Source organism: Caretta caretta, chromosome 19 (assembly GCF_965140235.1).
Source record: "Caretta caretta isolate rCarCar2 chromosome 19, rCarCar1.hap1, whole genome shotgun sequence".
Taxonomy (NCBI): Eukaryota; Metazoa; Chordata; order Testudines; family Cheloniidae; genus Caretta; species Caretta caretta.
Genome location: NC_134224.1, coordinates 5,131,766 through 5,143,848, shown reverse-complemented (window position 1 = coordinate 5,143,848; position 12,083 = coordinate 5,131,766). Strand labels below are relative to the sequence as shown.

The following is a 12,083-nucleotide window of genomic DNA, read 5'->3' as shown; positions in this document are numbered from 1 at the left end:
TCATTTACACATGCAATCTATTGTGCAAAGCAATTTAAGAGCCTGGAGATGTGATGGTTTCAAGATTCTGTGCATCAGATACCATTAAGAAGCTAGGTTTCCCCCCCCCCCCAGCACCTTTGAATACATTTCAAAGCATTAACAACCATCCAGGCTGGCGTTCACCCTAGAACAAAGCATCTCCCCCGCCGCAGTATCTTCAGTTATGTCACAAGGAATTCACCAAAGACTCTCAGGCGGAATTGATCAGGCAAATATTGATTCAGACACCTGCACGCTTGCTAGGTATCTTTACCCTGCGGGTTAAGTCTGTACCTTCACAAGGGCACCAGCTTCTGTGCTCCCCACCTCTTCTGATCACTGAAGCTACTCTGTTACTTGGCCGGCCTTATGGTTCATGAGGTATGAAGTTCCCAGTGAGGGCGGTAAATCAAGCAAGGTGCTGCCTTCCCTTTTTGACCCTGCTACTCAGGGTGGGGGGATGAAGTTCTGGCAGGGGCTTGATTTTTCCTCCCCTCCAAACCTACTACCAGAGAGCGAGATAGGACAGAGCCTCCAAGGAAAATGGGGCCTACACAAGAGTGTTGTTCTAAGTAGCCACTCGCTTTGCTTTATTTGTGTCTAAGAACCGCCAGGCCTCTTTTGCATCACTCATGGTGATCCATTTTCAGCATGTTCCTCCAAAGCTAGCAAGGCACAAGCAGGCTCCCAAGGGAGCCAACAGCATAAGAGCAGGTAGATAACACTGAGAACAGATTGATGTAAAGCTCATGTCCGTGCAGAAGAGAGGACCAAATACAGGTTGAATAAGGCAGCATTTGTACAAGGCAATGTGTGTACCAAACCCTTCCCCTGTAAAGGAGAAAGCTGGGCAAGGCTAACATGATCTTCCCTGAGCAGTGAAGGCCCCAAGGGCATCCTGAGACAGTTACAGAAACCACAGAGCCTCCTGAACAACTCAGGATGAAGTCTACATGGACATGTGACTAGAGCAGTGTCCTGTTCCTTCCCTCACCTCCTCTTAGAGGGTGCTAGTAACACTAACGAGGGATAAGAAGATTGAGAGGGGACAGGCTAACAATTTTCAAGTACATACAAGGTTGTTACAAGGGAAAGGGAGTAATTCTTCTTCTTAACCTCTGAGGACAGGACCAGAAGCAATGGGCTTAAATTGCAGCCAGGGAAGTTTAGGTTGGACATTAGGGAAAACTTCCTAACTGTCAGGTTTCAGAGTGGTAGCCGTGATCTAATGAAGTGGGCTTCAGCCCACGAAAGCTTATGCTCAAATAAATTTGTTAGTCTCTAAGGTACCACAAGTACTCCTCGTTCTTTCTAACTGTCAGGATGGTTTAGCTCTGGAATAAATTGCCCAGGGAGGTTGTGGAACCTCCGTCGTTGGAGATTTTCAAGAGCAGGTTAGACAAACACCTGTCAGGGATGATCTAGACAATACTTGGTCCTGCCATGAGTGCAGGTGACTGGACTAGCCTTCCAGTCCCATGATTCTATAAGAGCTCAGAGAGCCAAAGAACTACTAGGTTTTATGCATTTGCCATAGGACAGTGAGTCCTCTTGGGCAGCCCCAGTTTTCAGTGAGAGGGTTGGTCAGTTCTGCTGGGCTCCTATCTGTCCATCCTATTTCCCTTAACCATAGCCTGGGGAGCATTTGATCACAGTGTAGAGGGCTGGTTCTCCATGGTGCTTGCTCCTCTTTTAAAGAGGTGGTGGAAGCATAGCCAAAGGAACCGTGTTATATCATTCAAGCAAATATCCATGGGGAATGTCTGGAGATATTTGCTCATTTGTACCTGCTGACCCTAGTCTCTCTCACATAAAGTATTTCAGTGCTTATTTCTTGACAGGAAAAGGCTGTGGCATGCACTCTGCAAGCACGTAAAGCAGTAGCAGGTGGTGGAAGATCAGGCATAAAATTCCTGACTGTATTCTTTTACACAAGGCTAACACACAGAGTTGAGAATCTGATCAGCAGCATCATGGAACTAGTCACTCAAACACCAGAGTTTCCTGCAAACCATGAGACAATAAATTTGATCCATTATTATAAAACCAACATGTTAATTTAAAACCAGGGGAACTGGGTAAGTGGAAGCCATTATGTTGGCTTAGTGCTGATGTCTGTGGATCGAATGTAAAGCAGTATTATGACTCCTTTCGATTTCCATTTCCCTGATTAGCTTTCCCTGTAACCTGATTATTAAGCGTGCCCCGGAATGGCTGCTTGACATGGCAGGATGATGTGACCTTGTGACCGAGACATTACTTGTCAGTGCTAGGAAATGGATTCAGCATGACAGGACTCACAGGCAACGCGCTGCAGACTGCAGAGACAGCCTTGCTCTCAGTGGGGTGCCCTCTTTGCCTTGGCCACAACAGGTTACTCACATTTATAGACAGACTCGAAATGGCAGGATTTGCTAGACTGGAAGTGGCAGGATAAATGGATCAGGGATTCTCTCTAAAGCAGAGGGCTCTCAAACTGCATGCTCTAGCCCACTGGTTGTCGGCAGAGGACTTGCTCATGGTCTGCAGGGAGCTGGCTGATAACATGGTGCTGGCTGTTTATTTCTAACTGCCAGATTGCGTTACAAGAAACTAAAAAATGTACATGAAATACTGCCTTAGGATCAGTCCTCTATGTAAATAATTGCTGTAGGGCCCCAGAGATGATATGCAATGGCCAATGGGAAGGGAGGGTAGGGACCAATGGGAGAGGGAGGAGGAGGAGGTGGAGGCTGGTCAATGAGTGGTGAAGGAGGGGTCAATGGAAAGAAGAGGTGGGGGGTGCTGGGCAAAGGGAGGGGAGGGCAGGGGGCAATGGGAGGATGAGGTGGGGACTGGGCCATGGGAGGAGGTTGGGGGGGCAATGGGGGGCAGGGCAATGGGATGAGGTTGGGGGTGGGGCAATGGGGGGTGAGGCAATGGGAGGGCAGGGTGGGGACATAGGAGGGGCAGTGGTTTCCAGGAGACAGTCTCTGTATGAACTCCTAGTCCGCTCTCTTGTGGACGTCTCCTCTGAAGTCCCCCGTGCTGCATGTTTCCTTTCTCGAGGATGCAGCGGAAAGGGTATCATTTTCTAGCCATCTTCACGAGACTTTTCATCAGGGATGCAGGGCCCTCCCACACCCTACGATTTACTTGCCTCTCCGTGGACCATCTCCAGAGCCGCCGCTTGTTCCCTCTCCCTCCCCGCCCATGCAGCAAGCACAAAGACGCGGCCCCGGGGCGGGGGGAGGCCGCATGCTGCCGGCGCATGCCCCTGCCCGTTTCACATTACGATAGAATACATCGACCAAGCAAAATGAAAGCACATGACCACCTACCAACACACCTTGGCAGAGGCGAACTCCACACACGCCGTCTACCCCCCAGGCAAGTGATGCGTGACACGCCCTCCAGCCGGTACCCGGGGAAGCAAGAGAAGGTCAGCACGTCCCCCACGCCGAACTGCAGGCCCTTCCGGATGCTGTAGGCCGGGACCTCCGGCTCGTCGCAGGGCTCCAGGTCGTACTCTAAAGAGGGGTATGAGGACGTTGCATTAGGGGGCTGATTCATCAGGCTCCCCACCCCGCCCGCAAGGAGCTACAGAAACAATGCACTGATGACAATAGTCGGGTGACCAGACAGCAAATGTGAAAAATCGGGACAGGGCGTGGGGGGTAACAGGAGCCTATATAAGAAAAAGACCCACAAATCGGGACTGTCCCTATAAAATAGGGACATCTGGTCACCCTAAACAATAGTGCTCAGTGTTTTGATTGCAGCTGGGTGTAATTCATGCCGGGGCAAAGGGGCCGGCACCAGGCCAGTGCAAGTTCCTCAAAACAGGGGTGAGTTCCATCCTAGGGGAGCAGTCAACAGGGTTCTAGATTTAACCCGACACTGGACCACATTCTCCATCATTGACACCAGATTACTGTGAGTGAACAGCAATGCCAATGGTACCAAGTCAGAATGGAGACATTTTCTTCTCTCGTTGGACAGGTGTCAATGACATGGGAAGTCAACCCAGTGGTTCTCTCCCATCTTCTCTTGTTCCCAAGAGCCCTTAGCACCCCGTGTTGTATTCAAGTCTTCATTGCTCTCTCTCAGACCTGCTCTATTCAGTCAGCCTTTGAGACAGCCCATACCCTACATTACTGTCACACCTTTTATCCTGAAATGATGACTGCAGAAACCACTGAAATGCACCCACCTCTGGGGTGGAATCCAGAAGCCAACTGACTGCTGCACCTTGCAGAACGGGATGTGAGGAATTTGAGCCAAGGAAACCAAGGGCAAAACTGCCACTTCTGTAAAATGTCATGGAAATTTTTGGCTTCCCGTCTGCTCCATTTAGAGCTAGCTTTTAAAAGTGTCATCCAAAAAGACTCACGTACAGTAAGTTGCTTGATATTCACTTTATTTGCTTTAATGGAATGAGGCTGGATTCATGGGACTGGGATTTCTGCTGCTTCTGAATTGCTAATCCACAGAGTGAGTGGGACACAACATCCTGCTAAGGGACCGTGGGAGAATGGCTATGCTGCTAACCGGAAGGGCATTTGCTGTTAAAGCAGGTTGGAAAATATATTTCATTTGCCGCAAAACCTTCCGAAGACAAACATTTTTCAACGAATTGTTCAGGGTTTTGCTAAAAAAGAAAACCCCCCAAAACCAAAAGTTATTTCGTTTATGGCAACCAAAAATTAAAAAAAACATAATGGAGTCCCATTTTTAGCTGACATAAACAGAAAACAAGCAATTTTGACAAAACCCCTGAAAAATATCAATAGAAAGGGACATATTCTTGTGCAAATTTCTGTTTGGTCAAAAGCCATTTTTTATCAAAGTGTGGATGAAAACTTTTTTGACTAGCTCTGTTTGCTGCGGGGATTTAAGCTGATCAGACTTGAACTCCTGGTTTCAGAAGCCCTAACACAGGTATTTAAAATCAATGTTTCCTAACCCATCCCTAGCAGCTCGTGTGGGCACACTAGCTATCTATGCCTAGAGACATAAATGCAAGCACAGCATCAGGCATTACAACCACAATTTTTGTCACTTTTAGCCCCAGTGATTTTGTTCTATACAGAGTCTACCATAATGCATGGCACCTTAGAGACTAACCAATTTATTTGAGCATAAGCTTTCATGAGCTACAGCTCACTTCATTGGACTGAATGCATCTGGTGAAGTGAGCTGTAGCTCACGAAAGCTTATGCTCAAATAAATTGGTTAGTCTCTAAGGTGCCACAAGTCCTCCTGTTCTTTTTGTGGATACAGACTAACACGGCTGCTCCTCTGAAACCTGCCATAATGCATGAGCATCCTGAAGAGCCAGACAGCACCGACTGTATTTTCAAAAGGCAGTGCCATCTGGGCAAACACGCCAGACATCATGGGCACATGTTCAGATTGGTGAGTGCAAAACAGCCACCTAACACACTGTAAAGGGAGCTTACACAAGTCAAGTGACCATTTGCATGAGCACTCACCTGTTCTGCATATGCAAATTTGCATTTGCTTAGGTCTTTATCTAGCTGCACCATGTATATTTTGCGGGCAGAAGAGATGTTTATATATGTGAAATTTGGTCTTAGGGAAACCAGTCTATTGTACAATTACATGGGGTCTGAACCTGTGAGGAAGGTGGCATGGTCCGGTGGGTAGGGGACTGAACTTGGACTCATGAGACCTTGGTTCTGTCACTGATCTACTGTGTCACCTGATGCAAGACACGTCCCCTTTCTGTGCCTCAGTTTCACTTCCTGTCTTGTGTCCCTCTTGTACGGATTGTAAGCTCTTTTGGGTAGGGGCTCCCTCTTACATGTGTTTATACACAGCCTAGCACAATGGGACCCCAGGCTTGGTTGGAGTCCATAGATGCTACTGTGATACAAATAATTAATAATGCAAAGCGCTTAGAAACCCGCAAGCTCCACTGAGATGAATAGAAGTTGAGGTGCCCAGCATCAGGCCCAAGCAGTTTCAGAGCTCTACATTCCTGAATGCCCTCCTAGGCTCCAGGGTGCCGGCTTCTACCAGCAACTCTTTTATTACAGCATCTTGAGCAAAGGAAGCCCAGCAAGCATGTACCGTTCCAGCTTCCCAGCAATGCCATCAGGCTAGTCTAAAGGCTGAGGCTTCGCAAAGCATGTATTCTCTCTAAGATCAACCAGAGCCAGCTGCAGAGGCTGGGTCACTGGATGAGCTGCTTGATGAAGTGCCCTTGGCATAGGAGCAGGGCACTGGACCAATGTACAAGGAGACCAGCCGGGCGACAGGAGTGACCAGCTAAGCTCCTTTCCCCAAAGAGTCCAGATTGCTTGGAGTCTCTTTCTAAGGCATCCCATCTGCCACAGCTTCCTGGGCTGAGAATGGAAATGCTGCGCAGGGAATGGAGGTATTTGGAGCAAGGAGGGATGGCAAACCCACAGGAAACGAGAGAGAGGAAACTGGGTTCCCAGGAACAGAGGAGAAAACAAAAAGCCAGTTGGGAGGGGATGATAAATGCCAGTGCAGAGGGATTTAATTTCAGCAGATTTAGTCCACTGGCTGATGCTATGCAAGAATGAAGAAATATAATTACACAGGTACATTTTTATTAATGTTGTACTTGCATGGATCAGAAGACATGGAATAAAATTTTAAAAAGCAAAATATCCCTTAAAATTCCTGATTGAAAATGAAGACTGGATGGATGGATACTGGTCCCTGTCTAGGGATCCTAGGAGCTACAGTAATACAAATAAAATTAATCATCATCGTCAGATGGCTCAGGGGAATGGGCCTTTTCTACTTGGTCATTAGTTTGATCTTGGCTCAGGTCACCCTGATTGCAAATTGTACAGCAGCCAGGACTGAACGACCATGCGGAGAGGGATCCTGTAGAAGTCCTCGAACCACTTCATTTCAGGGCTTAGGTGCATCAGTGGCGTGAATGTGGCTAGGCAGAGGATTGATCTCCAAGGCACACAACCTGGCCCTTCCCACCACCCTCAATTCGTGACAAGAATCAGTCTTTGCTCTTACCCGAGAAGGTGATGTTGAATCCCTCGTAGGACATGGAGAAGTCCGAGATGAAACGGATCTGAGCGGAGAAGTTCCCAAAGAGCCCGGCGCTGATGGGGGGAGGCAGGCGGGACCCGGTAAACTGTTTCAGCGGCTGGGTGAAGCTGCCATTTTCGGTGATGAGCAGGTAGTCATGGCCGCTCTCCAGATGAAAGGTGTGAAAGGTGAAGAACACACCTGTGGGGAAGAGAAGAGAGGCGCCCAGCTCAACAGGTGTTTCTACAGTGCCCAAACACTCAGTGCAGCCTGTTAACCTTCCCGCTCCCCAAAACAGCAGTTCAACACCCGCCTCCCAAAAAAAGAAAAAGGAGACTGAAAAGTCTGGGAGCATTTACTTTAGAGAGGACAGAAACAGGCAGAGAACAGGAGAGACCTAGGTGCCACCAATGCCTAAGGCTCCTGCAACAGCAGTGAACTGATGAGGTGAAATATACCCAGATGATCACAGCGGGTGATCCCAGGCCCCAAGCTGCAGAGCAAGACGGAAAAACTAATAGGGGTCAGGAAGATGCTTTCCCTGGGGGGAGGTTATGCCAAATCCCTGCACCTTTCTCTGAAGTTGTGGTATTAGTCCCTGTGAGTGACAGGATACTGAATTAGATAGACCCTGGTCTTATCTGGTATTGCAATTCCTATGAGCAAGAAAGATTCTGCACTCTCATCCTGACAGCGTACGGCCAAAAGAGAAATTAAAACCGAACCAACAACTACTAAAGCCAGCCAGAGAAAGAAAAGCTCTCCCCTCTTCCCCCCTAAAAATCTAGGTTTCCATAGTTTGAACAATGAAGCTGGAAGGGTTTGACCCGGCCACATTTGTTAAGTATTTAGAGTCAGCAATGGATTTTTTAACATCTCCCTCAAACCTACACACTCGCAAAAACAGCTACTATTTCTAATTTCCACGGAGGCCTGCAGCTGGCTGGAATTCAAACACAATTAGAAATGGCAGCAGCAGCTTTTGTAGAGACAGGAAAGGCGGGCTCCTAGACTTCAGCACTTGTCACATCAACCATCCGATGATGTTAACGGACTAAAGAAACATCAAGCAACAAATAAACCCCTTTGGCTTTTGTACAGCTTCTTTCATCCGAAGAGCTCAATGCACACTCCAAACTTTAAGGACCAGACTGTGATATCTGACCTCATGTTGACTTCTGCTTTACACTAGCCATACACTGAAATCAGTGGGGCTCCTGGTGGATTAAGTATAAGAATATCCCAATCTGGATTCTAATCAGTTACAGTTGAACTGTAACCCCTTTAGTGACACAAGTAGCGCCCAGTGGCACAACAAAGGTATTTCATTAAAAAACCCTAATTGCCAATGTATCAATTGCCAGACTGGATCAGGTCTGATGTCCATCTAGTTCTGCCTCTGACAGCGGCCAGCACCAGATGTGTCAAAGGAAGGTGCAAGAACTCCACACAGTAGCAGATGCGGGATAATCTGGTTCCCACGTTAGGTCTTGTCCTGATTTCTAACCGTTCAAGATTGGGTAAAGCCCCGAAGCATGAGACTTAACATCCCTTCCAAACGGTCTGTTGGCATTCAGTACTATCGCTCTGGATATTAAGAACATAAGAGCAGCCAAACTGGGTCAGGCCAAAGGTCCATCTAGATCACACGAGGGGATCACACAAGGGGAGTAGCCGTGCCCTGTCTACCCTGGCACTTCACAGCGCCGAAACTTGCAGCGCTCAGGGGAGTGTTTTTTCACACAGCTGAGTGAGAAAGTTGCAGCGCTGTAAAGTGCCAGGGTAGACAAGGCCAGAGCCTCTACTGTTAACAGAACAGAACCTGTTAACAGCTCTATAACTAAAGCCACAGGGCTGACTACAGACTCATTCAACAGAATTTGCAATTCTGACCATACCTTTGCTCTGGTCTGAAATTTACTGCAGCACAAAATGTGTCAGCCTGAAAGCCAATTTCTTTTTACCAAATGAGGGGGAAAAGAAATCATTTTGGTCACTCAGAAGTTATGAGATTAAAAACAAAAAAATCCTTTTTTCAGACTTAAGTATCTTAAAAATTAAACTCTTTTTAAACTAAAATTTTACAGCCCATTAGTCCGTAATGTAAATTAGTGCCTTTGGGCACCTAAAAAAAGCCATTACAACAACCCATCTGTTTCCTTTAGAAAACGAGTGTATTGTTCACATGCAGTAAGCAGAGCAAAAATTCAGAAAGATCTGGGAGCAGATGACTCATGAAATTGGTATTTGTGCTGCAGAGTATGTCACTGCTAGTTTAGTGGTCTAGCTGACTGAGAGTCAGAACATTTCAGTTCCCTTTCTAGCTCTGCCACTGAGTTGCAATACCCTTCACTGCTCTAAGACTCGGTTTTCCCTTCTGTAAAATGGGGATAATGATTCTGAGCTCCTTTGTAAAGTGCTTGGGATCCACAGATGAAAAGGCGCTTTATGAGAGCTAACTGTTATTTTCAACCCAGAACACGGCAGGAAGAAGGACTAAAAGTTACCGCATGAGAGCTGTTCTGTGGCCTATCAGAAGAATTGGTGTTCCTCAGACCAGCTCCGCCAGAAAATCATTAATGCAGTTGGCCTCAACTGGCATAACGTTTGGCAGTCTCAACACAGCGGCTCAGAAATAATTAAATGGGCATCAGGGCCAGAGTGGGAAAGGGGAAAAAAGGGGGGCAGTAGTCTTCCAGACTCCACCCACAAAATGAGTCTTGCCCCCACATCAGAGTCACCAAATGAGACAGTACATTGTAAAGATGTTTAGAATATGATTGTGTTTGCTGCTTGGCATTACTGAGGTCCCTGGGCTTGGCTCCCCTTTGGGGGGAAAGAATGTGCCAATAAGTTCTGCAGGACAATTTAGGCTTGGATTTTAATTGACTAGAAGGGGGAAAATTAAGTGTCGGCCTCTCCCAAATGCCATGCTTTTGTAAATTGCACCCATCTGTGACAACTCTCCCCCCGATATATATATATATATATATATATATATATAATCATTGGGCATCTGAGTTAACACCTCACTGAGGTGCATGGGGCAGCTCACTCTTCTCTGAGCTATTTTTCCAGTCTCTTTGAAGACTCAGCTCTGCCTCAGTCACACTCAAGCCACATTTTAAAAGTTTTGTTTGCAACCATCACAGCTAGAGACCAACTTCTTTCTTTTTAAATTGCGAACTGAGGTTCTGGAGAATGAGGCTGCATCATCAGGGAAGGGCTGTATGGCACATGGGTGCGTTCCTGATGGTTTTAAGCCCTCATGGGCTTAGGAAGTCAACCTGCCCTCGTATAGAGACTGTCCCTCCCAATCTTGGACAGCGTTGGCTTTCAGAAATCATGGCAGCATGCTGAATGTCCTTGGAGAAGCAAGGGCGAGCCTTTTAGAAGGACCAACAACAATGAAGACAATGGGAATTGTGCCGGTTTGACACCAAGACTCTGTTACTTTTCACTGATGCTCACATGTATGGCTGGTAAAACGGAGCAAAAAAGACACTCCACGTGGCCCAGGCTATAGTTTAAATTAATGAAAGGGGAGGGTGAGGGACCAATCAGCTCGCTTCCTCCCCCAGCTGACCAATGAGTGGCTAGAGCTTCTGGAGGGGGAGGTGCCAGGCCTGCATGCATGCAAGTGCTCCCCTCCCCAATTCACCTGGGGCCACCGCCAATCTCCGCTGGCCCCACCAAGTTCTGCCCCCCCTTGAGGTGGGGGTAGCATTAGCACCAATGTAAAATAACTGTAGAACCTGGATTATGAAAGAGGCTCAGATAGGGCAATTTGTTTGAAGATGCATTATAAAACAAGGGTTATAGAATGTCATGGCATGACAGAAGTGCTAAGTTTGGACTTAGCCTGGGGCGAGGGAGAGTTTCAAAAAGGATGTAGCGTGGGGGAAAAAAAAACAGTGATTAGAGATGGTGAGATCCTTGATGTTCAGACTAGAAAGTAACACCCTTACGAAAGATCGGAAGATCAAGGCTATTGCAGCAGATGTGAGCAGGAAGACGGAGAGTCTAGGTAAGCCCCAGGCAATGTCTGAGAGAAAGTGAGCCCGCCCCACAGGAGAGGAGGCGGGATTGATATGTCACTGAAAAATCATCCATTATAAATATTTCATTGGGGTCAGTGCGAATCAAAAACCCAATCTCAGGGAGTGCAGAGAGAGAAAGGGAAGGGTTGTGCCCTTGGGGGCACTGTGCAGAGTGGAGAGCTGAGAGGGGAAGAGGAAAATGTGCTTGCAAAGCAGGAGGGAGGCCAGAGCCACTATTCTGGCAATGAAATTAAGAGTTTATTGCTGGTGAGAGAGGCCAGACTGACGGCTCCTGAAGAGGACATTTGTGGGAGGTTGGCACAAACCGGGGCAAGGCTAACTGCCTTGGTGCTGTGCCATGGCCCTGAGCTAGGAGTGGCAGCTTAGAGAGAGCAGATGGCAGTTCTGTCTCTCTGGACTGTGAAATCCTTTTCTCTCCACTGAGACAGCCAACACGGGCGCTCAGCTGGCCTGTTGCAATAAGAGTTGGGGAGATGCCCCACAAAAAAACATGGGACTTTTGCAACTGACTTCCACGGGAGCAGGAGCTGGCTTGAGATTTTCACAACTGATCTCAACAACCCCTTCCTCACCCCAAAACAAGGGATTTCGCCTTAAAAAGGAGGAAAGAGAGAGAATGAAAAAAAAAAAACAAGGAAAGAGGAATAAAAGCAGGAGAAAACAAAAGACAAAAAGCAAGTGAGCGAGAGAGAAAAGCGAGAGTGGGCTTCGCGTGTCAGCTCTCAAGGAAGGAGACAGAAAGCAAGTTAATAACCTTGCAAGATTCCTTGCAAGAATCTCAAGATGAAAGTAGCTGCCACTGCAAGTGTTAAATCAGCAGGAGAGGTGTGGGAAAGAAGAGCTCATGAATGGAAGGGTGGATCGTGGTTACGGAAGCACCCCATCAACCAAACAAGGAGTCCTGAAGACAATAAAGAAAGGAGTAGTAAATGTCCAAAGCCGTGGTTTTCAACCTGTGCTCTGCAGACCCCTGGC

The 12,083-nt window shown here is 47.4% G+C and overlaps 1 protein-coding gene across 4 annotated transcripts in view; it reads right to left on the bottom strand.

Annotated features, from left to right (window-relative positions):
* The window catches only part of CSMD2 (CUB and Sushi multiple domains 2), a 549,151-nt gene that overhangs the window by 176,324 nt on the left and 360,744 nt on the right, over positions 1-12,083 (bottom strand). For all 4 annotated transcript variants that reach the window (XM_048825804.2, XM_075121410.1, XM_048825805.2 and 1 more), the window contains 2 exons: positions 7,033-7,248; positions 3,342-3,530 (listed from right to left, as the gene is read on the bottom strand). In XM_048825804.2, coding sequence (XP_048681761.2) covers positions 3,342-3,530; positions 7,033-7,248 — 405 coding nt within the window. The remainder of the gene's footprint in view (positions 1-3,341; positions 3,531-7,032; positions 7,249-12,083) is intronic.